We start from the raw sequence: 25187 nt of genomic DNA, 5'->3' as shown, positions 1-25187 counted from the left end.
ATACCGCTACGCGAGGCAATAATGAGTGTCACAATGTTGCAATGCACAGAATGTACAGTGTGTTGGCCAGATGCAAGTTGCCATACAAAATTATAGAATTACAATGCCGGCTGCGTGCTTATTCTATAGAGAACAGTACAAATGAGAGGGTCAAATTCAGTGGCGTAGCGCAAAAAGTACATTATTTTATTTAGGAATGTAGTGAAGTAAAAGTTCACAATCAAAATAGTAATGTACAGATACAAAAAAAACGACCACAAGTAGTACTTGAAAGTATTTTTACTTATGCACTTTACACCACAGATTTTTTTCCTTACACCCAACAGTACTCATTACATTACATTGTGAATGCTTAGCAGAACAGGAAAATGGTCAAATTCACGCACTTATCATGAGAATATCCCTGGTCATCCATACTGTCTCTCATCTGGCAGACTCAGTAAACACACATGCTTCGTTTGTAAATTATGTGTGCCATTGGCTATCCGTAAATGAACAAACAAGAGAATTGTGCCTTCAGGTTTGTTTTAATAAATGCAATTTCAAATTATTTACACACTTACTTTTGATACTTAAGTATATTTTAGCAATTACATTTACTTCTGAAACTTAAGTATATTTAAAACCAAAGACTTTTAGACTTTTACTCAAGTAATATTTTACTGGGTGACTTTTACTTGAATCACTTTCTATTAAGGTATTTTTACTTTTTCTCAAGTATGACAATTGGGGACTTTTTCCACCACAGATCTGTTGCAAAACAATGATTAAAATATTTCTTCAGAATATTGACAAAAAAAACAATCTTAAGGGTTAGCCATCAGTGACGGAGTTGTCAAGCCACTGATGGAGTTTAAAACCTATTTTTGTCTACATTTTTTTGGTCAAAATCAACCGTGTGCAGCGGTATGAGGTATTTGGGGTAGATATGTACATGAAGGCAGGGTAAAGTGACTAGGCATCAGGATAGATAATAATAAGGTATTTGGGGTAGATATGTACATGAAGGCAGGGTAAAGTGACTAGGCATCAGGATAGATAATAATAAGGTATTTGGGGTAGATATGTACATGAAGGCAGGGTAAAGTGACTAGGCATCAGGATAGATAAGAGTTAAATAAAGAACAGAGTAGCAGCAGCAAATTATGTGTGTGTGTGCATGTTTTGTGTTGGTGTGTGCGTATGTAGTAATGTGTGTGGGATTGTCAATGTAGTGTTTTGCGTGAGTGTGTGTATATGGTTTGTATATGCAGTCTAGTGAGTGTGTGTATATGGTTTGTATATACAGTCTAGTGAGTGTGTGTGTGTGTATATGGTTTGTATATGCAGTCTGAGTGTGTGTATATGGTTTGTATATGCAGTCTAGTGAGTGTGTGTATATGGTTTGTATATACAGTCTAGTGAGTGTGTGTGTATATGGTTTGTATTTGCAGTCTAGTGAGTGTGTGTATATGGTTTGTATATGCAGTCTAGTGAGTGTGTGTATATGGTTTGTATATGCAGTCTAGTGAGTGTGTGTATATGGTTTGTATATGCAGTCTAGTGAGTGTGTGTGTATATGGTTTGTATATACAGTCTAGTGAGTGTGTGTGTATATGGTTTGTATTTGCAGTCTAGTGAGTGTGTGTATATGGTTTGTATATACAGTCTAGTGAGTGTGTGTGTGTATGTGTATGTGTATATGGTTTGTATTTGCAGTCTAGTGAGTGTGTGTATATGGTTTGTATTTGCAGTCTAGTGAGTGTGTGTATATGGTTTGTATTTGCAGTCTAGTGAGTGTGTGTGTGTATGGTTTGTATATACAGTCTAGTGAGTGTGTGTGTATATGGTTTGTATATACAGTCTAGTGAGTGTGTGTGTGTATATGGTTTGTATTTGCCGTCTAGTGAGTGTGTGTGTATTTGGTTTGTATTTGCAGTCTAGTGAGTGTGTGTATATGGTTTGTATATACAGTCTAGTGAGTGTGTGTATATGGTTTGTATATACAGCCTAGTGAGTGTGTGTATATGGTTTGTATATACAGCCTAGTGAGTGTGTGTATATGGTTTGTATATACAGTCTAGTGAATGTGTGTGTATATGCAGTCTAGTGAGTGTGTGTGTATATGGTTTGTATATACAGTCTAGTGAGTGCAGATAGTTTGGGTACTATTGTAGGCCATCATTGTAAATAAGAATTTGTTCTTTAACTGATATGCACTAGTTAAATAAAATACAAATAAAACCATTAACTGATTATTTAGCAATCTGATGGCTTGGGGCTAGAAGCAGTACCCGAGAATGTTGGTTTTTAGAAAGATATAATATTTGACCCTAATGTATAGGTTATATAACCCTAAACGGCAGGTAGCGTAGCGATTAGAGAGGCTAGTCAGCAACCGGGGGGTTGCCATTGCCTGTCGTTGTTTCCCTTGAGCAAGGCACTTAACCCCCCACAACAACAGCTCCCTGGGCATCCAGTGTGGCAGCCCCCCACACCCGTGTGTGTGTGTGTGTGTCGGAGGCTTTGGGTTAAAAGCAGAAGTCAAATTTCAGTTGCACCTTGTGTACAATTGACCAATAAAGTTATCTATCTATACATTTGCTGCTGTTGACCTTCCTGTGACAGTCATAGGCCCACATACATATGTTTTGTTTGAGTTGACGTGAATGTTGTCAACAAAACTCATGAAATCTCATCAGTAAACTATTATAATTGGTCTAATTTTCCAGTCAGTCTATTGATATGTAATTTGAGTAAATATCATTTAAATGTTTTTGTTTATACATAGTTTCTGTGTTGCAGGAGGAAGGATGTCCACCAGCAGAAGTCCGTCTGATGCCTCCTGTATAGTTGATCTTGGTGCACAGTACATTACTGCCACGACATACTACGCCAAAATGCATCAAAAGTACTGTATTCCACAATCAATGCATATCATGTCCCAAACTTCTCAAATCTGTTTTAGGGTCTACCTATTACCCCCAGCACCATAACAATTATGGCAGTATATTACTAGCATAATCCGTTTTTTTTAAATATATTTTTTACATTTGACCAATGATACTTGTTAGGGGACGCAACAAATGTGTCCATCCATTGGTGTCTGTTTGTTTTGTTAACTTTGAGCAAGTTATCCTTTGTGTTCCAAGATGGTTCTCATCTTCATCCCATTGTGTTTCAGCTTCTATGAAGAGCTGCTGGCCCATGGTGTTCTGAAGCCTCTGGTTTCCTCTGTGGAAGGGGAGGTGATGAAGGACGGAGGCCATAAAAACTATGTCAGTCCAACAGGAGTGTCCGCCATCGTCAAACATTTCCTTAAGCAGTCAGGTAGCCCGTCTCCTACCCTTTTACCTTGTATTTGAAGAGCACACGTTATGTCAGTCTCAAATATCTTCGACAAGGACCTTGTTGGAGAAATTATTTACTTGCTTCGTTTTCTGTTGAGTATTTCACAGATGTTTTCCTTCTCTTCTTAATGAAACAAATATTTTGCAAGAAGCTCATGTCCTGAGGTTCATGTCCTCCCACTCATTCAGCTTTCATTTATTTGTCCAAGTTCCTAGAGGGCGAGGAGGGAGTCCGGCCAGATTTCACAGGGTGATTTATATTGTGTCTAAACCTTACTGAGTCGAGTTAATGAAGGCCTAGCCCAACTAGATATCAAGCAGGGACATTGCAGGATGTTGCTTTGACTTCAAAACTAGGGCTGTAAAGACGAATCCATTAATCAAACTGATTGATTAGCTAATGCTTTTAGTTGAAAACAAGTTCTGAAAAAAGATGAATCAGTTAATCCAAATATTGCCTTTAACTTGGTCAGTAATGATTAGGTCATTAACCTGGATTCACCCCTACTGAAGTGTCTATTTCAGTAAATCAAGGTGAATGTCATACAAGATCAAAAAAAGTGATAACAAATAATGTCATTGAAATTCAAAGACAGCAGAGTGTCACGCTAGGTCAAAGCCATGGAATGTTATAAGAGGTCGTGGGTCGCAAGTTGTTAGCAGGCCAAACAAAGTAGGGCTATCTACAGTATTACCCACTCCAGGCCTTTTAGAATGAGTTATGAATGATGAATAGAGGCCTGAAATACTACCTCCACATCTGATTAATCAGTAGAGTCATCAACTAATAGGACAAAACCTAATGGTACACTATTAGCAGATCAAATAACAACCCTTTGGCAACAACTGTTATTTTATCTCCAGTCTCCACAAAAAAAAGGTTGAGGGTTCTATCTATATATTTTTTCTGGACCTTTATGATGCTCCTAACCTTGTTCTTGATCTTTAAAGAGAAAAATTGTTTATTTATACTGTAGTCTAATTCTGGAATGTACAACTCTGCGTCCTCAGGGAGAGGAGTTGTGCATCTTTTCTCTAATTCACAATCTCTTCCTGCATTTTTCTCCTCATTATCTGTAATTTGGGAATGGAATGAAGTGAGGTAGCATGCCTTTCTAGAACTCTCTTGGCATCACCATGTGTGCCAGAGAGTGTATGTAACCATATCCAAGATGTATGTATTATTAACCACAAAGTCTTCTCAATATTTGACATTTCTTCCTCACTGACTCTCTTTCCTTTTCTTCCTCCACCTGTCCCTGTCTTTCACTGCAACAATGCCAACTCTGTGTCTCTGCACCCAAGCAGGGGCAGAGGTGTTCTTTGACCACCACGTTACCCACATCTACCAGAAGGGTGCCATCTGGGAGGTGTGTCGGAAGGGCGGGGCCCCAGAGCAGTTTGACTCTGTGGTCCTCACTATGCCAGTACCACAGATCCTACAGCTGCAAGGAGACGTGGGCTCCTGTGAGTACTGATCTACCTACCATCACCGAAACACACATACTGTATGCTTCAGTTTTGAGGGCCAATGTATGCTGGGGGGGGGGGGTCAAATAAAAAAAACATTGTCACATACACATGTTTGGCAGATGTTAATGCGAGTGTAGAGAAATGCTTGTGCTTTTAGTTCCGACAATGCAGTAATTTTCAACGAGTAATCGAACCTAACAATTTCACAACAACTACCTTATGCACACAAGTGTAAAGGAATGAATAAGAATATGTACATAAAAAATATGAATGTGTGATGGTATAGAACAGCATAGGCAAGATGCAGTGGATTGTATAGAGTACAGTGTATACATATGAAATGAGTAATGTAGGGTATGTAAACATATAAAAGTGGCATTGTTTAAAGTGGCTAGTGATACATTACATCAAGATGGCAAGATGCAGTAGATGGTATAGAGTACAGTATATACATATGAGATGAGTAATGTAGGGTATGTAAACATTATATGAAGTGGCATTGTTTAAAGTGGCTAGTGATACATAGTGATACATTTATTACATATTACATCCAATTTCTCATTGACTGGAGTTGAGTCAGTATGTTGGCAGCAGCCACTCAATGTTAGTGATGGCTGTTTTTCAGTCTCTCGGTCCCTGCTTTGAAGCACCTGTACTGACCTCGCCTTCTGGATGATAGCGGGGTGAACAGGCAGTGGCTCGGGTGGTTGTTGTCCTTGATCTTTTTGGCCTTTCTGTGACATTGGGTGGTGTTGGTGTCCTGGAGGGCAGGTAGTTTGCCCCTGGTCATGTGTTGTGCAGACCTCACTACCCTTACGGTTGTGGGCGGAGCAGTTGCCGTACCAGGCGGTGATAAAGCCCGACAGGATGCTCTCGATTGTGCATCTGTAAAAGTTTGTGTGTTTTTGGTGACAAGCCAAATTTCTTCAGCCTCCTGAGCTTGAAGAGGCGCTGCTGCGCCTTCTTCACCACGCTGTCTGTGTGGGTGGACCATTTCAGTTTGTCCGTGATGTGTATGCAGAGGAACTTAACTTTCTACCCTCTCCCCTACTGTCCTTTCGATGTGGATAGGGGGGGATGCTCCCTCTGCTGTTTCCTGAAGTCCACGATCATCTCCTTTGTTTTGCTGATGTTGAGTGTGAAGTTATTTTCCTGACACCACACTCCGAGGGCCCTCACCTCCTCCTTGTAGTGTCCTCTGCAAACTTGATGATTGAGTTGGAGGCGTGCATGGTTACACAGTCGTGGGTGAACAGGGAGTACAGGAGAGGGCTGAGAACGCACCCTTGTGGGACCCCAGTGTTAAGGATCAGCGGGGTGGAGATGTTACCTACCCTCACCACCTGTGGGCGGCCCGTCAGGAAGTCCAGGACCCAGTTGCACAGGGGCGGGGTCGAGACCCAGGGTGATGACGAGTTTGGAGGGTACTATGGTGTTAAATGCTGAGCTGTAGTCGATGAACAGCGTTCTCACATAGGGATTCCTCTTGTCCACATGGGTTAGTGAAGTGTGATTGCGTCGTATGTGGGTAAGCAAATTGGAGTGGGTCTAGGGTGTCAGGTAGGGTGGAGTTGATATGGTTGAAGCATGTGGGGACAGCAGACTGGGATAAGGATTGATTTGGTTTAAATGTTTTGTTCATGTCGACTGCAGTGAAGGAGAGCCCGCAGGTTTTGGTAGTGGGCTGTGTGTGGCACTGTGTTGTCCTCAAAGTGAGCAAAGAAGTTTAGTCTGTCTGCGAGCAAGACATCCTGGTCCGCGACGTGGCTGGTTTTCCTTTTATAGTCCGTGATTGACTGTAGACCCTGCCATATACCTCTCGTGTCTGAGCCGTTGAATTGCGACTACTTTCTCTATACTGACGCTTAGCTTGTTTGATTGCCTTGCGGAGGGAATAGCTACACTGATGGTTTTTGGCCATGTTTCTGGTCACCTTGCCCTGATTAAAAGCAGTGGTTCACGCTTTCAGTTTTGTGCGAATGCTGCCATCAATCCACGGTATCTAGTTTGGGAATGTTTAAATAGACGCTGTGGGTACGACATCGCCGATGCACTTGCTAATAAACCCGCTCATCAGCGTTATACATCAATGTTGTTGTTCACCGCAATGCGGAACATATCCCAGTCCATGTGATCGAAGCATTCTTGAAGCGTGAAATCCAATTGGTCGGACCAGCGTTGAACAGACCTGAGCGCAGGAGCTTCCTGTTTTAGTTTCTGTCTATAGGCAGGGAGCAACAAAATTGAGTCATGGTCAGCTTTTCTGAAAGGAGGGCCTTATATGCGTCGTGGAAGTTAGAAAAACAATGATCTAGGGTTTTGCCAGCCCTGGTTGCACAATCGATATGCTGATAGAATTTAGGGAGCCTTGTTTTCAGATTAGCCTTGTTCAAATCCCCAGCTACAATAAATGCAGCCTCAGGATATGTGGTTTCCAGTTTACATAGACTTACATAGACTTATGATCACACCACATCTCGTTAATCATAAGGCATACACCCCCGCCCTTCTTCTTACAAGAAAGATGCTTGTTTCTGTCAGCGCGATGCGTGAAGAAACCAGCTGGCTGCACCGACTCCGATAGCGTGTCTCGAGTGAGCCATGTTTCCGTGAAACAAAGAACATTACAGTCTTTGATGTCTCTCTGGAAGGCTACCCTTTCACGGAGATTCCGTCTACCTTGTTGTCAAGAGACTGGACATTGGCGAGTAGAATGCTCGGGAGTGGTGCGCGATGTGCCCGTCTGGAGCCTGACCAGAAGACCGCTCCGTCTGCCCCTTCTACGGCGTCGTTGTTTTGGCTCGCCGACTGGGATCCGATCCATTGTGCTGGGTGGTGGGCAAAACAGAGGATCCGCTTCGGGAAAGTCGTATTCCTGGTCGTAATGTTGGTGAGTTGATGTGCTCTTATATCCAATAGTTCCTCCCGACTGTATGTAATAAAACCTAAGATTACCTGGGGTAACAATGTAAGAAATAACACATAAAAACGAAATACTGCATAGTTTCCTAGGAACGCGAAGCGAGGCGGCCATCTCTGTCGGCGCCGGAAGTAATGGCCTATATACAGCCTGTGTTTTAGTTTTTAATCAGTGAAGTATTTGAATTGAACAATATGTGAGATGCTCTTCTGGTATTGTCTAGTTCACGTCTGCCTCCACTTACATGTGCATTTTGGCATAGCTGGAGTAAGCCAGGTCTTATAATGTACTTGCAGAACAAGTTCTATTTTGGTGGCCTCTGGTACATTCTCATGCCTTGATTCCATTCAAAATGCACAGCTAAATTATTGAATACTTTAATGAGTTAACCTCCCAGATTGGTAAAAAGTAGGTGTGGTATTGAGTAGAAGACACGACTTTGCACTAAAAATGACTGAAAATGTATGAATTCAGTGTATTGTTAGGATATTTGTGAGTCACAGAGCTGGTAGGGTTTCGGACCTGTCAATCAATCACTGTGGGTGGGACTTTCGGGGAAGGCGGTAGATTAGTAATCTAATCAGAAATACTTGTCTAGATAGTCTACTCTTTCAATTTTGTTTATTGTGGCAAAAACCTAAGAAGAAAAGCTGCGTTCTGTCAAGTAAACATGGATTAACTGTGGAGAAACAATCTAGAATTGCAGAATAAAAATAAAAAGGCTAAACTTCAGGGGGAGGATCCCCAGATCCCCTGTTAGATTGTATAAAAGTTTGGGTGCACAGTCAGGTAACCACGAATAGACCTACAGGTATGATTTGAAGAATGAAGCAGGTGTTAAACATGGGCTTTGCTACACAGAAAGCAGTAGTTGACTACTCCATTGTCGACACTTTAATCAACTCAGTAGGCCTATATAAATATCTGAAATACTATCATTTAGCTTTTATAACCTTCAAAATGTTTTCTTTTATCATATTTTGGACCAGATTGAGACTCCCTATTGTTCCTACAGTGATGATTCAACATCTTTATCAAATGTTTTCATAATTTATCTGCAGATAACTGGCAAAAAGTAGTAGTAGCCTACCCGTGTGCAAATTAGGGAGCCGAAGGAACCCATCACTAGGCTACACTAACAATTCACTTTAGCGGTCACTGGCATGTCTTGACATGGGCTTCGAATCCTAGGAAAATACACACTTAACCCACCAGACATACCACCAGGGGTCTTTTCATAGTCCCCAAATCCAGAACAAATTCAAGAAAGTGTACAATATTATATAGAGCCATTATTGCATGGAACTCCGTTCCATCTCATATTGCTCAGATGAACAGCAAACCTGGTCTTTAAAAAAACGATATAGCAACACCTCGCGTCGCAACGCCTCTCCCCTATTTCACCTAGATAGTTTGTATACATTGATATGTAGGCTACGTGTGCCTTTTTTAAATTGATGTAGTTCTGTCCTTCATATGTTCTTGTCTATTAATGTTCTGTATTATGTCATATTTCATGTTCTACCACAGCTAATGGGGATCCTAATAAAATACCATTGTCCCGATGCGATATACAAAGCTTTAGGAACACCTGCTCTTTCCATGAAATGGACTATTCAGGTAAAGCTATTATCCCTTATTGATGTCACTTGTTAAATCCACTTCAATCATTGTAAATTAAGGGGAGTAGACAAGTTAAAGAAAGCTTTTTAAGCATTGAGACATGGATTGTGTATGTGTGCCATTCAGATGGTGAATGGGCAAGACAAAACATTTAAGTGCCTTTGAACAGGGTATGGTAGTAGGTACCAGGTGTACCAGTTTGTGTCAAGAACTGCAAAGCTGCTGGGTTTTTCCACGCTCAAAGGTTTCCCATGTGTATCAATAATGACCCACCACCCTAAGGACATCCAGCCAACTTGACACAACTGTGGGAGGCATTGGAGTCAACAGGGGCCAGCATCCCTGTGAAACGCTTTCAATACCTTGCAGAGTCCATGCCCCTACGAATTGAGGCTGTTCTGAGGGCAAAATGGGGTGCAACTCAATTTTGGGAAGGTGTTTCTAATTTTTCGTACACTCAGTGTAATTACATTGTATGATTTATGAATAGCAAAGGGATATAGGAGATCTACTTTATTCAGTCAGTTCGACACCTTTTATGAACTAGTCAACACTTGCTGTTCTGTCGTCAATAAATAGCCCATGCGCCCGACTCCGTGTCTGGCTAGATGCATATGAAACACGCGGAAGAAAATAAATTAATGTGCCACCGAACAATAATTAAGTGCATTTCAACTTCTCATTAAATTCACTTACAGGAGACGATGAAGAAGCATCATGTTTTCCTTCCTTCGTGAAAAGAAATTCAACTGCAGCCAACCACATCGCACAAAAATAACACTGAGAGGCTGGATAGACAGCAGACTGACAAGCCAGCAGTGTTTCTCTGTCATTACTTGCTTTGTGACTGACATGCGCCTTTCCTATCAATTGGTCTCTAGAAGATGCATGTTGTCCATTCTAGAGCGAGAAGGCTATACAAACATTTCTGACTAGCGAATCGAAACTAGCGAATCGAATCCTAGTTACCTTTATGAAGTGGAAAAAGTAGCCGGCTGACAATAAGTCTTACCGGCTGTTTAGTCGACGGACGTAGCTTAGGGAAAGCACTGCGCATTGAATCTGTTCTGGCGGCTCATAGTGACCCAACACCCTATTTGAAGACACTTTATTTGGGACGTTACCTGTATGTAACAAGCTGCTTCTACTTAATTTGTTTTCATGAATCGTTCCTCTGACTTGGAAAGATTGGGTGCTCCTCACTCCAATGCATATATGTATGAAGGTATCACTCTGGCCACTCATTATAGACACAGCTGACTGGCTGGTCGGTGGGTGACTATAATAATATTAATAATAATAATTTGGTGGTATTGGTCGTATTTGTACTATTCCACACATGTAAAAGTGTGTATTATATGCATGTGTGAATTGTTTTTTTGCATATCCCACCTCCCCCTGAGACACACTCGGAGAGTGGGGTCATGGCCACACCAGTAGACAGACAGACAGACACAGAGCCTGTCCTTAGCTGCCAACCGCTGACCGGGTCCCTCCAGTTGCTTGTTAAATTGGTCTCCAGGTGTCTCTCTGGCTGCGAAGGGCTCACATTCATCCAGAAATTGGTATTCTCCGAGTAAGATTTCTAAACCCTAACGCGGCGTAGTGTAGAGTCCTACAGGACAAATATGGAAATGAGAGAGGAAGGCAGTCCTCCAGGGTGCCTAGAGTTTCATGGAAATGCTGAATAATGCAGAGCGCGAGCAGAAGTCGCTGCTTTCAAAAAAATGGTTGCATTCCAAATTAGCCGCTGGACGGAACAAGGGAACCAGACGAGTGAAAAGGGTGGAGGAATCGGTGCCTTTTGCTATTCGGTTGAAGAGATGGTCTGAGATGCTGAATTCTGAATGACTCGTGTGGCATCACACACAGAAGGTTGAGGATGGTCGAAGTATGGCATTAGAGCAGGAGTTGGTGAAGCATTATCTTCTGGAAGTGTGCTGCACTGTGAGTGACAGCTGAGAGGTACATGTGAAAGGAACCATAGTCTGACTGAAGTAGTGGTGTCCCCTAAGTTACTATACACCGTATGACTGGGACCGGTGCATACAGGAAATGTCAGTCCATCTCAAGATTCACTCAAATCTCAGGAGCAGTGGAGAATAGTTATTTCAATTAAGACAGACAGCCTCTGAAAGTATTGCACACTGAATTACCTGTCCCTAAAATATTCACAGAGTTGTCTGGAGAAAATGTTTGACTCTTTCTCTCAGTTGGGGATGGGCATGATGAGCTGCTAGAGTTCACTTAATAGAAGCATGTAAGTCAGCCCAGTTTGACTGCTTTCATTCAAAGCCATAGAAAATTACTTCAAAGCCCCCTTGACTTAGAAATGGATTTGTGGATTCGTTTGAGAAATGTGCTCTGTGCCTTTTGGAGAAACTCTAGCCATACAAATGGCTCTGCTTTACAGAAACAGACTGGAGTCATTTGGGAGCATTCTTCAGAGGCCCGTCTCCTTTGTTGTTTAATTTATACACACAACTTCTGACACTTGGATATTTTTGTTCTCGTTATAGTATTTCGGTCAAATTAAATCTGGCCCAACCGAACCATCTATCTCCATATAGAGTGTGTCTAACTCATCATAGATTGATTGTAAGTACGTATTCATGGGGTGTGTTTTTAAGTAACAGCAAATGTTCTAGAATGTGTAGATCATTCTAGATCCAACACTCAACCTCTTGGAAAGGAAAACTTTGTTTGGCACTGTACGAATATACTCAGGCCTTGCAATAGACAGCGTCCTGCCCAGGGGGTGTACTTTTACGGCCTTCAAGCTCATACAAGCCAAAGCTCAATATACAGTATATTGGTATAACATTTCTCGAAGACCACCACACATTGGTTTGTCTTTATATATTAGATACAGATGATATAATATACAGTAGATACACTTCCTAAATGTGGGTGGTAGAACTGTCTTTATTGTCAGATTCATTCATTGAGGCATATTGTGTGAAAAGGTCCTGAATCATTTGAAGACGTCATTGATAGTGATGTAGTGTGAGGAACTGGACAGAGGGGGGCAGTAACAGGTGAGCTGGGTCCAGTCCCTGCCCCATGAGGATGCAATCTGGAAGTAATTTTAAACAGAATCAAGCTCCAAAATAACCCTTGCTTCACACTTCCTCCTCGGTCCTGATTGCTCAAAATTCTGAAAATATGAGACGCAGAGAAATGTGTTGTCGTTATGTTGAGAAGAGAAATGGAGAATAGAAAAAGCCCACAGATAATTTGCAGTAATCAACGGGGGGAGTCCAACTCAAGGTGTCAAAAAAAAACACCCTCTTCCCCAACGTTACAAATATTTTCCCATGACCCTCCCCTTGTACTGTAGAATTAACTCCAAATAATGTTTACGACCACAAATAACAATAACTGTAGTGACCCTGTGTTTATAAACGGTTCACCGACGACCACCAATGAGCTCCCTCTCCCTGCCTGTTTCATTACACTACAATCAGAGCCAGCTGCAGACAATCATCAACTAGAGGGCAATCTGAGTTTCAACATTTTGGTGCCATATTTAGAATTATATAAAATATATGCAACACATTTTCCACCAAGGTTTCTGTGCCAATGCACCACACAACCAATAAACAAAGCCTACTGACTTAGGACAGTTCAATATCATAGTTTGCGACAAACAGAAAATACATTCCTCCCTACCTTGTAGGCCTACCCAGTATCGAAGGCTTGGCTTGACAGTCTCTGAATGTCATTCAACTTTTTGGTGTTTTGTAACAGATGTCTCTTTCAGTTCATCAATTGGCCGCTGCACAGTTGTGGATTTATTGATTTGATTTGTTAGTTTAAAAAAATACATAAACACATTTTTTTTTAAGTAACCGGTATTTCACAATAAAGTCGGACTTATTTCCATTGTGGTCCCGATTTCTTTTATTACATTTTTTTTCTTTTTTTTTCTATTTTTTACATATACAGTTACATAGAGATGAAAAAATGCTCAACCTCCAGATGAGTATGAGGGGGAGTTTAAGTACAATTCTTACTCTCTTGTTTTGATAGTAGCTTATTCTTTAGATGTTTCAAATCAAATCGTGTTTGTCACATGCGCCGAATACAACGGGTGTACAACGGGTGACCTTACAGTGAAATGCTTACTTACAAGCCCTTAATCAACAATGCAGTTCTAGAAATAGTTAAGAAAATATTTACAAAATAAACAAAAGTTAAAAAAAGAAGTAACACAATAAAATAACAATAACGAGGTTATATACAGGGGGTACCGAGTCAGTGTGTGGGTGTACAGGTTAGTCGAGGTAATTTGTACATGTAGGTAGGGGTAAAGTGACTATGCATTGATAATGAACAGCGAGTAGTAGCAGTGTAAATAGTCTGGGTGGCCAGTTGATTAATTGTTCAGCAGTCTTTTTGTATTCGCTGCTGGTGAACCCATCCTCCCCAATAAATGTTGATCTGTCCCTACTATAAATTAATAATTCACATAAATTTAGTTTTGTAAAGCAAATAATGTATAAAAAAATATACAAATTGTGTGTGTGTGTGTGTGTGTGTAAATCTGTGTATATATCTATCACACACACATGGTCTAACCGTTCACAGTATAGTGGGTTATTTCATCTAATCATCTTTGTCTTTTGATCTCACCAAACAATGTGTATTTATCTGTTCTCTGCAGACCCTTTTTGAAATTAACAAGGTTTTTGGCAACCCCCCCCCCCAGAACCACCTTGTCTGAGCCTCCGCAGTGATTAAGCATCTGAAAGTTCTAGCTCTTTGTAATGCAGTTGAGTCTTTTTTTTGTGTTAAGTTTGGTTAACATACAAATGATAGTTGAGATAGAGGCCTATTCTTAAGGTTTCAATATGGCATGGCTCTATTTGCAAAAAGTGGTACTGTATCCCTCATAGTATTACTTGCTTTGAACAAACTGAAGTTAGGAATATTTTGAAGACCTGTCTGCACCTGTTCCTCGAACTGTTTACTGACTGGCTATATAGATTTAGTGTGCACACGAGTATATATGCATAATTGTTTTATTAGATTGAAGATGATTGGACTGTTTATGTGCATCTAATTCCGATTTTCTGGCTCTTATTGCCTTAGTTACTTTAGAGCTACAATTTAGAACTGCAACCAAAATAAATCAAACCCTTGGTTTCAAAGAACCACATCCATGCTGTCAAATGTACAGTGGGCAAGTACTCAACATATAGTTCATGTTGTCTCGTCCGAAATGTTTGGATTTTATGGTTGGTATCCATCAGAATACTCGGGCTCAGCTTCTGAGGCGTTGCGGGGCATGTCTTGGCCCTCACAGCGCAGGGAAATAGGACCATGTAACATTTGCAAAAGATGAATGAACTCCGGGAGCACTGGCGGGCCATGGCACGCCTGATATAAATCTCTGCGGTCTCCTGGCTTATTTGTTTCCCATAATATATCGCAGAGGATTTTGGGTCAGCGGTTTGACAGGGTTCCTGGAACACTAGTTTTAGGGGCAGAGGTGTCCTTTCATCCTGGGTGGCTTGCCAACCTCTGTGCCAGAGCCCTAATGCATTCTACCCCAGCCAATTGCCTTACGGACTTTTTTTTTTTGTTCAGGGAAGTGAATTCCCTGTCTTAATGTTGGGAGCTTTTGCAGAATGTCTTCTCTTTTCCTCTGGCAATATATCTGATTTCATTGACAACGTAAGGCAACTGCCAGAAATGAACAACAGAGGCAGGAATGTTTGGTTTTGCAAGAACTGGCAGAGTTCTCTGAATGACATAAGATTTTTGAATGGTTTCTGAGGGCCAGTGTGTCTGCTGCAGTATTCACAGGGACACCTGTTGGTGCGGTGCGTTCCCTACAGCCAGCCGCAGCCCACACACATGCCCAGTACTCACATTGGAAACCGTCCATGAAACATTATACAACCCTTCTCTTGCCCACACTTTCCTCGAATTCATCTGAATCTAGGCCAGAAGTGGAGCACTATTGGTATATTTTACATCAGAGGTTGTAATTGCTAACAGGTGGTTAACCCAGTTCTGGAACAATGCAGAAGGGCTGAGTAAGGCCATTTTAAAATTAGAGTGTCATATAAACTCACTTCCACTTTGGCACATACTGTTATAGCATCAGGGGAACTGTTTCTGTTCTTGTGGGTAAAGGAAGAATGGGACAAAAGCGGAAGTTTGTTCACTTTCTGCTTATAAAAACATTAGACTTACCCATTGAAAAGTAGTGTTTTTTTATGTAAATAATGGCCTGATTGGTGGAGTGCTGCAGAGATGATTGTCTTTCTGGAAGGTTCTCCCATCTCCACAGAGGAACTCTGAAGCTCTGTCAGAGTGATCATCGGATTCTTGGTCACCTCCCTGGACAAGGCCCTTCTCCGATTGCTCAATTTGGCCGGGCACCCAGCTCTAGGAAGAGTCTTGGTGGTTCCAAACTTAATTTAAGAATGATGCAGGCCACTGTGGTGTTCGGGACCTTCAATGCTACAGAATTTTTTTGTTTTGGTACCCTTCCACAGATCTGTGCCTCGACACAATCCTGTTACGGAGCTCTACGGACAATTCCTTCGACCTCATGGCTTGGTTTTTGCTCTGACATTCACTGTCAACTGTGGGACCTTGTATAGACAGGTGTGTGCCTTTCCAAATCATGTCCAGTCAGTTGAATTTACCACAGGTGGACTCAAATCAAATGTTATTAGTCGCATGCGCTGAATACAACAGACGTAGACCTTACAGTGAAATGCTTACTTACAAGCTCCTAACCGACAGTGCAGTTTCAAAAATAAGAATAAGAGAAAAATAATGAGTAATCAAAGCAGCAGTAAAAAATAACGTGTGTGTATATATATATATATGTTGCCGGTACAGAGTCAATGTGGAGGGCCACCTGTTGAGGTAGAGTTAATAAAAGTGACTATGCATAGATGACAAATCAAGTTGTAGAAACATCAAGGCTGGTCAATGGAAACAGGATGAACCTGAGCTCAATTTCGAGTCTTATAGCATAGGTTCTGAATACTTATAAGGTATTTCTGTTTATTTTTGTATATATTTGCGAGAATTCCTTAACCTGTTTTTCGCTTTGTCATTATGGGGTATTGTGTGTAGATTGAGGATTCTTTTATTATTTTTTAATCCATTTTAGAATAAGGCTGTAACGTCACAAAATGTGGAAAAAGTCAAGGGGTCTGAATACTTTCCAAATGCAGAACCATACAAGCGTCATATATAGAAAATCAATCATATGTACCACCGCATCAAGTCCTAATGACGATCACGTTCCTCAGTAATGTGAGTCAACCAAACTTTTAAACTCCTCCAAGGAAACAAGATCCTGGTGTTTCAAGCTGGTCTAGAGAGAATTCCTTGACCAAGGAACTAAAACACTTTTCACTGTGATCCATTCTGATTTTAGGAAGCGTTAAAAGTACACTACATGGCCAAAAGTATATGGACAACATCTCATCGAACACCTCATTCCAAAATCATGGGCATTAATATGAAGTTGGCCCCCCCTTTGCTGCTGGGACTTGCTTCCATTCAGCCACAAGATCATTAGTGAGGTCTGCCACTGATGTTGGGCGAATAGGCCTGGCTCGCAGTCGACATTCCAATTCATCCCAAAGGTGTGTGATGGGGTTGAGGTCAGGACTCTGTGCAGGCCAGTCAAGTTCTTCCACAACGATCTCGACAAACTGTCTGTATGGACCTCGCTTTGTGCACGGGAGCATTGTCATGCTGAAACAGAAAAGGGCCTTCCCCAAACTGTTGCTACAAAGTTGGAAGCACAGAATCATCTAGAATGTCATTGTATGCTGTAGTGTTAAGATTTCTCTTCACTGGAACTAGGCCGAACCATGAAAACCAGCCCCAGACCATTATTCCTCCTCAACCAAGCTTTACAGTTGGCACTATGCATTGTGGCAGGTAGCGTTTTCCTGGCATCCGCCAAACCCACATTAGTCCATCGGACTGCCAGATAGTGAAGTGTGATTCATCACTGCAGAGAACATGTTTCCACTAATCCAGAGTCCAATGGCGGCGAGCTTTACACCACTCCAGCCAACACTTGGCATTGCGTATGGTGATCTTAGGTTTGTGTGCAGCTACTTGGCTATGTACACCCATTTCATGAAGCTCCCAACGAACAGTTCTTGTGCTGATGTTGCTTCCAGAGGAAGTTTGGAACTCGCTAGTGAGTGTTGCGACCAAGGACAGACACTTTTTGTGCTTCCACACTCGGCGGTCCCGTTCTGTGAGCTTGTGTGGTCTACCACTTCACGGCTGAGCCGTTATTGCTCCTATACATTTCCACTTCACAATAACAGCACGTTCATTTGACCGGGGCAGTTCTAGCAGGGCGGAAACTTGATGAACTGACTTGTTAGAAAGGTGGCATCCTATGACGGGCACTTATTCTGCCAATGTTTGTCTATAGAGATTGCCAATGTTGGTCTATGTAGTGCTCGATTTTATAAACCTGTCGGCGTATAAAGCAACGGCTGTGCGTCAAATAGCCGAGTCCACTAATTTGAAGAGGTGTCAACATACTTTTGGCCATGTAGTGAGTTGGCGGGAGACTAACTGGTAGTTTATTTTCTGATCTTATCAAATAACAGAGATAAAGGTGCAGTTTTGGACGTCTGAAGTCCTTGATCGTGTTGGCCTTCCTGTGACACTGGGTGCTGTAGATGTCCTTGAGGGCAGCCAGTGTGCCCCAGGAATTTTGTTGCGCTAACCGCACCACCCTTTGGAGAGCCCTGCTGTAGCGGATGGTGCAATTGCCGTACCAAGGGGTCATGCGGCCCGAAAGGATGCTCTCAATGGTGCATCTGTAGAACCGCTCATTGCTTCTACAGAACTTATATCAAAGTTTCAGTGTGTAGCCACTCCCTTTCCACTGGTGTTATCGTCGGTCAAACCAATTAGCCACAGATCCACGAGATCAAAGTGCACTTGGTCCTCTCCAGCTCCCTCTAAGCCAAGGCCCAACTATTTTTGCAGAGAAATTATAGCATGCCTCCACCAAGCTGTGAATCATAAGCCACTCGACTGTACTTTATGACATCCTTGCAGGTTCACAGCATTTTCACCTACGCTCTCCCTAAACTACCGCGTCAGATTTCCTCAACAGACTGGTGGCTATTATTACCCATAGGCTGTGTCATTGGGGCTTGAACTGATCTCCCTCCCTCCATTCATCCCTCCATCATCTGTCCCTCTGGCTGGACTACACTTCCTATGGATCCCAGCAGTCTCCTCTCCTTTCTCCGATGACATCATCCGTCCTGTCTGGTCACTCCTGTTGCACAGCACTGTGCTGAGAGGCATTAGGCCACTGCTTTGATTTCCCTGAGCTGCAGATAGCCACAGATAATTACAGCAGAATAGAACTAGGAGCATTATGGAGAAAGCAGGGCCGGCAGTCACTCACTTCCCATTATTTTAACCCTCATGTCCAATTCTCTTATTTGGCTCCCACACCAGGCTGATATTGACAAACATCATTCTTGTTAAGATCTTATGAAATTACAAACTCTTCTTGGCAGGCTCGCCTTGTTTGTGTGGCAATGTATCTTTTTGGCAGCTGGGTTTGATTTGTGGCTTTGATAGTTTGAGATTAATAGTATTTGCAAGGCCATATTGCACATTTTGGTTTATTCAAAGTTGAAATGATCATACCCTGAGTTATTTATGCAGTTGTATCCATTGAACAGGTACATCGTTATAGTTTGACTGTACTCTTGTGTAGACCTAAGGTTGATGTTGAAGTCCAAACACATTATTATAATTACCGCCTCAGCCATTGCGCCAGCCACTTTCCCTCAGGGGAATCCCCGTCGAAACTGAATGCAGTTTGATTGCCATCTTAAGTGGAGGTCCAATTTAGTAACGTTGCCCCCTCGGCCCTCGATTTAGCTCAACGGAGCGAGTGAACAACCATGGTCACTTGCGGGGTTGACATGACACACAATTCAATGAACTGTAGTCACATGTCAAACTCTGGTGGCCGTGAAGTGTCAAATTTAATCAACAATGTTGTATTTTCGGCATGTCAGAAAAAAGTATGAAGCTAGCTTGCTAATATATTGGAATAAATGACCAAACTATAAAACTAGCTAGCCAGCTATAGGTAACTGTAGCTAGCTACCTGACAGGAATGCTAGCTAGATTTGTTAGCTTTCTCGGTACATTCGTAGCTTTAGGTTGGTTGTTTTTAAGATCAACTTCAAGACTTCCTCCAAGGATGTTGCCTCTCCGATCATCACACTCCCTCGCTTGGGCAAGGGACATTTAAGGTACACTTGGATGTGACGATGTAAAACGTCATTCAAGGGCTGAGGGTTTAGGGCCGATGGTTGTCTACTTTGAGTTTGAAATGCAGCCCGAGTGTAGGTCGGTCTGCCCTGGGCAGCTACAGCAGCGCGTCAGTCTGGCGTGTACGAAATGATGCAATCGTTCTCTCAGATTACTGTCAGAGATGCATTGCTTATTTCCTGCCTGCTCTATGTCATCTTACAAATGCACACCATAGAGGGGACAGAGATGTGCAATATGCAGTATGTGTCAGAATATATGTTGAGGACTTGATGGTGCTAGGGTGTAGGCTACAGTATATTTTCTGTATGCATGTACACTACGTTCAAAAGTTTGGGGTCAATTAGAAATGTCCTTGTTTTAAAAAAAATAAAATTACTTCTTTTTTTTCTCCATTAAAATAACAGTAAATTTATCAGAAATACAGTGTAGACATTGTTAATGTCATTTATAACATTAACAATTGTAGCTGGAAATGGCAATTTTTTTTTTTTTTTATGGAATATCTACATAGGCATACATACATAGGCATACAGAGAGGCCCATGATCAGCAACCATCACTCCTGTGTTCCAATGGCACGTTGTGTTAGCTAATCCAAGTTTATCATTTTAGAAGGCTAATTGATCATTAAAAAACCCTTTTGCAATTGTTAGCACAGCTGAAAACTGTTATGCTGATTAAAGCAATAAAACTGGCATTCTTTAGACTAGTTAAGTATCTGGAGCATCAGCATTTGTGGGTTCGATTACAGGCTCAAAATGGCTAGAAACAAAACTTTCTTCTGAAACTCGTCAGTCTGTTCTTGTTCTGAGAAATGAAGGCTGTTCCAATAGTCATTTACAACATTAGCAATGTCTGCACTGTATTTCTGATCAAATTGATGTTTTTTAATGGACAACAAATGTTTTTCTTTGAAAAACAAGGACATTTCTAAGTGACTCCAAACTTTTGTGCATGCATGCACATCATTTTAAATCACACTCAGAGATTGTTTCCTGTTTCCAGTAGCAACTCTATTTTCACAGCTTTGTCTTGCTGTTTTGCATTGCAAGTGCATGTGAAAATATAGAATGGACTTGCTGTTGCTTATTAAGGGTAATGAAATGAGTAGAATTGAATGGTTTAGTGGTTTCTCACTGATGAAGACGTTTTACAGGTGTAGCGTAGATGGAAACCTGTGATGATGCACGTCTCTTTATCACCTGGGTTGAAACATTTCACACCCACTCAACGTGTCAACCCAACTTGCATACATACTGTAGCTCACCCGTAAGTCCCACAAAGTATGGCCACAGCCTTCTACCACAGGAGGTTGGTGGCACCTTAATTGGGGAGAACGGGCTCGTGGTAATGACGAGTGGAATTAGTGGAGTGGTATCAAATGCATGATTTTCATGCGTTTTGTTGCCATTCCATTTGCTCTGTTCCGGCCTTATTAAGAGCCGTTGTTCCATCAGCAGCCTCCACTGACTTCTACCTACCAGCGCTTTTATTCAAAATAGAAGCTATGGCCACATATCTCACAGGACTCTGCTGTGCAGAGCATGGTGCCTTGGTTATATGGCAGCTAATGGTTTCACAAGCCTGCCAGTGTGCACAGATGTCATCGATAGAACAGCACCAAACGCAGGGGTTGTATAGATGTCAGCCAAGGCTCTGTACTAAATGGGTGGTATGCAATTCTCCATTTCCCAACTCACTGACTGAATTTGACTAAGTAGATTATTTTTTACTCCCCCAGTTGTGCCAACGGCTTTCATTCGTAGAGGAACTGTTGTATATTTTGAAATGGGGCATATTGATTTCCTGTTCTGTTTTTATTCTGTTCTGCAGCACTCTGACTCTGCAGCAGTGGCTTCTACAGAGAGGAGAGGGAGTTCCACAGATAGCCTACTAAATATGAGTCATCTATAGGAACTACTGCAACCATTATGAATGTACTTAGTAGCTATCCATCAGCCCAGTTCAAAGTCAAAAATAAAGCTACCTTTCTGTTTCAGTTTGAATGATGCAATAACCATATGAGTAGCTTGGGCAGTATGTATAGGTTTGGCTGGTCAGGACAAATGACGCTCCCCTATAAAAATACAGTGGAACTGGCACATTTTTACTCCCTCCCTGCTTAAAATAACCACTCTGGCTTGACGTCAGTCCTGGAGCCTGCAGGTTGTCGCTCTAAATGTTTCTGTTTGGGACAGAATTACACACACGCTATCTCTGAAATGAATCCAAACGCTGTTGCCCTGCGCTGTTCTGTTCATCCCATAAAATTTTAAAAAATCACAATCACACATCAGAGCAAGCTATCTTCATTTGCCTGGCTTCACAAAGGGTCTTGTTTGTTTGCAGCAAGAGACAAAAGCCCCTCCAGCAAATGCATTAAAAAACATCCCTGAAAACGTGTGCTTTAAAGGTAGACTGCAGCTGTGGAGGAGTCAGTGAAAATCTGATCTACTTTTCCTCACTGTCCTCCATGCATCACCCCAGAGGTAAAGAGGCCTGAAATTTAAATGTACAGATTTGCTGAAGCAAGATGCACACTACCGAGAGAGAGCGGATGTATGAATGTCCAGAGCGGTCGATATGTTGGCCGCTCAGGTCTCTAGTCTGACTCTGTGGCTCGGGAAAGGAAGGTGGTCGCTGAACGTGGATCTTTGTTGTGATGAGTAGCAGCAGAGTCAATTACTGGCTTGGCTCTCAGAGACCTTTGTCTGGGAATTGTCTTTTTAATAATGAAAAAGACACACAAACAGAAGCAAGCCAAACAGTCCGAGATAATAAATAATGATTGAATGAGAGATTCTGACCTATTCTAATGGGCTACTTCATTCAGCACAGACATGTCTCCTCTGTCTGGCCAACACACTACCTCATTCTCTCTGTAGAACTTCTCTAATCTGACCCGTGTCTAGATGCGTGCTGCAGTTGGAAACATAATTTGGCCCCCTTCCTAAAATATATCCTCTACGACATTGTTATTCCAACAAATTAGGGCTCAAATGGGATCCATTAGGAAACGGGGCTAATGACGGAGCTTGGTCGCTCCTGTGTGGGGGCTTTCTGACCACTGACAGACACTCAGTGCTGACCGCCCCGTCTCCTCCCCACTCCCTACGCACGCCAATGACTCACCCTACCCAATAAATATTGTACTTATTGTCGGACACAGTTCATGTACAAGTGCATTAAAGGTTAGCAAAACAACCTCCCTTTTCTTTCCTTCTAACTAACGGGATGCCGTCCAAAACCTCTCAGGCAAATATTAAATCAACCTTTAAAGGGCTGAGAGATCATAACTTGGGGGAACGGTGCAGCTAGAGCTGAATAACTTTTCAATGCGTTGCCATGGTACCGGACCCGAGCCCCCCTAGGGAAATGGCTAAAGACCAGGTCCTGGCTGGGAACAATGGAGAATGGATGGGAGTAGTGTTGCGACCCATTCAAACGTTTGTGTTCGCTCGCAACAATGTCAATTTTTAAACAATACTAACGTGAAAAAAAAATCTCCCACCACCTCTGTTTTTCAATTAAGCAGACTCTGATGCTTTGGTGAATAAACACTCTTGCAGGTGAGAGTGTGTCAGTACTTAATGTAGCTCTTTTCATTGAATACTTGGTTTTTGTGGCTCAGCTCATTCTTTGCGTATTACATCTTGCTTTTTAAATTAAGCATTGCACAGTGTGTGGACACCACAGAGATGATATGCGCTTTGTTTTTACATTCTATCAAACCTTTATTACTGAACTGTTGTCACACTTTATAATACACTCTGGAGGAAAGAGTCTGCATGGTTTGACACCTAAGTATGTGTTAACAGGCCTGTGGATGTGGTCAGTGTATTTGTAGTGTTGTCATCTCACTATGCTGTTCTACAGATGTAGGATCTTAATTTGATCACCCTGTTGCAGAACTTTCCTGCAATGCAGGACATGTAAAACTTGTAGTGTATTTGAGGTTTAAAAAGGCTTCTGAAGTTTAATTTCTACTTTGAAATTGCAGACTTGATTTTCCCATACAAAAAAATGTATACATTTCCAATAATTATAATCCACGTAATAATTCACATTTCCTGTTGCTGCAGGATAATTTTCCTGCTTTAGCGAACTGTCTGAAATGTAAGATCCTACACCTGTATGGGTTAGCCTTCCTTTTGTTCTTGCCAGCCCTTTATTATAGAGTTGTTGGTGGACAGAACATCCTTGTTATAGTGAGAGGGACTTACAAGGATCTTCTCAGATTCTCCTCTATATGTTCCTCATAGATGAAGGACACTCCGTTTCCCTGTCCCCTCTTCTGTCTCTATCCCCCTGTGTAGTGACACATCTCAGCCCATTAGCCAGCAGCAGGTGTCTAACCTGGTCAAATATGATGTTCATGGTGACTGTCACCACCTAGACTGGATGTCAAGTTCTCCTCCTTAGTAATGGACATAGCTTGGATCCTCAGAGAGCACCGTGACGGTAGCTCAGTCTGCAGCACCATATTGAGAGGGAGGAGATCCCCCCCCCCCCTCCAAATCACTAGTCAAGCCAGGTCGGTGTTGTTTCATTCCCTTAATTGGTAAAGTTAGGACTATTTAGGGTCATCTGATCCTAAAACTGTGGTTTTAGGGGGGAGTAGTACGTTTAGGGAACTAGACTCCTGACTCCTCAGTATACCTGTAGTGATTAACAGTTCCCACCTGTACACACACCCTGCTCATACTACACATTAATTTGGAGTCCAGCAACAGCAATGCAGGGCTGCAGTTCTCTCTGGTTCCTTGGCCCAGGCTGCAGGGCCTATAAATCTGGCCCAGAGCAGACTTTATGTAGCATGGCTGGCTAGCACCCTGACGCAGTGAGTTAAAAATGCTGTATACACTCCCCTATGTATTTATTTGGACAGTGAAGGTAAATATTTTAATTTGTCTCTCTTCTCCAGCATTTTGGATTTGAGATAATGTTTCGTATGAGGCGAAAGTACGGAATGTCACACTTTTTTCTTTTCTTTTTTTTTCCATTCTTACCTGTTTTACCGTTTAGAAATGAAAGCATGTTATGTATCTAGTCCCCCCCATTTGAAGGTGTCAAGTATTTGGACAAATTCACTTGTGTATTAAAGTAGTCAACAGTTTAGTATTTGGTCCCATGTTCCTAGCACGCAATGACTACATCAAGCTTGTGACTCTACAGACATGATGGATGTATTTGCAGTTTGCAGTTTATTCATGCTGCGCCCAATATAAATTAATGGTAAATAATGTATTGTCATTTTGGAGTCACTTTTATTGTAAATAAGAATAGAATGTTTTTAAACACAACGCGGATGCTACCATAATTACGGATAATCATGAATTAATCATGAATAATGATGAAAGAGAAAGAGCATACCACCATTACCAATTTGGGGGGTATGATATTTATGCCTCTAACTATTGAACTTTGGGATTTTATATGAAAAATGCCTGGCCTGCACGTTTCTCTTCCTCCGCTCTCTTTCTCTCCCTTTTACTCCCCATTGATTGGATGTGAGCTGTCGAGCATGTT

The 25187-nt window shown here is 41.9% G+C and overlaps 1 protein-coding gene across 2 annotated transcripts in view; it reads left to right on the top strand.

Annotated features, from left to right (window-relative positions):
• Positions 1 to 25187, top strand: part of rnls (renalase, FAD-dependent amine oxidase) — a 42616-nt gene that overhangs the window by 541 nt on the left and 16888 nt on the right. The window contains exons 2-4 of one of the 2 annotated variants that reach the window (XM_020454387.2): positions 2785 to 2890; positions 3164 to 3309; positions 4635 to 4796. In XM_020454387.2, the coding sequence (XP_020309976.1) occupies positions 2785 to 2890; positions 3164 to 3309; positions 4635 to 4796 (414 nt within the window). The remainder of the gene's footprint in view (positions 1 to 2784; positions 2891 to 3163; positions 3310 to 4634; positions 4797 to 25187) is intronic. The other variant, XM_020454388.2, reaches the window with a different exon arrangement.

The sequence above is a fragment of the Oncorhynchus kisutch genome, linkage group LG20 (genome assembly GCF_002021735.2).
Source record: "Oncorhynchus kisutch isolate 150728-3 linkage group LG20, Okis_V2, whole genome shotgun sequence".
Taxonomy (NCBI): Eukaryota; Metazoa; Chordata; class Actinopteri; order Salmoniformes; family Salmonidae; genus Oncorhynchus; species Oncorhynchus kisutch.
This window is presented reverse-complemented; position numbering and strand designations above follow the sequence as displayed.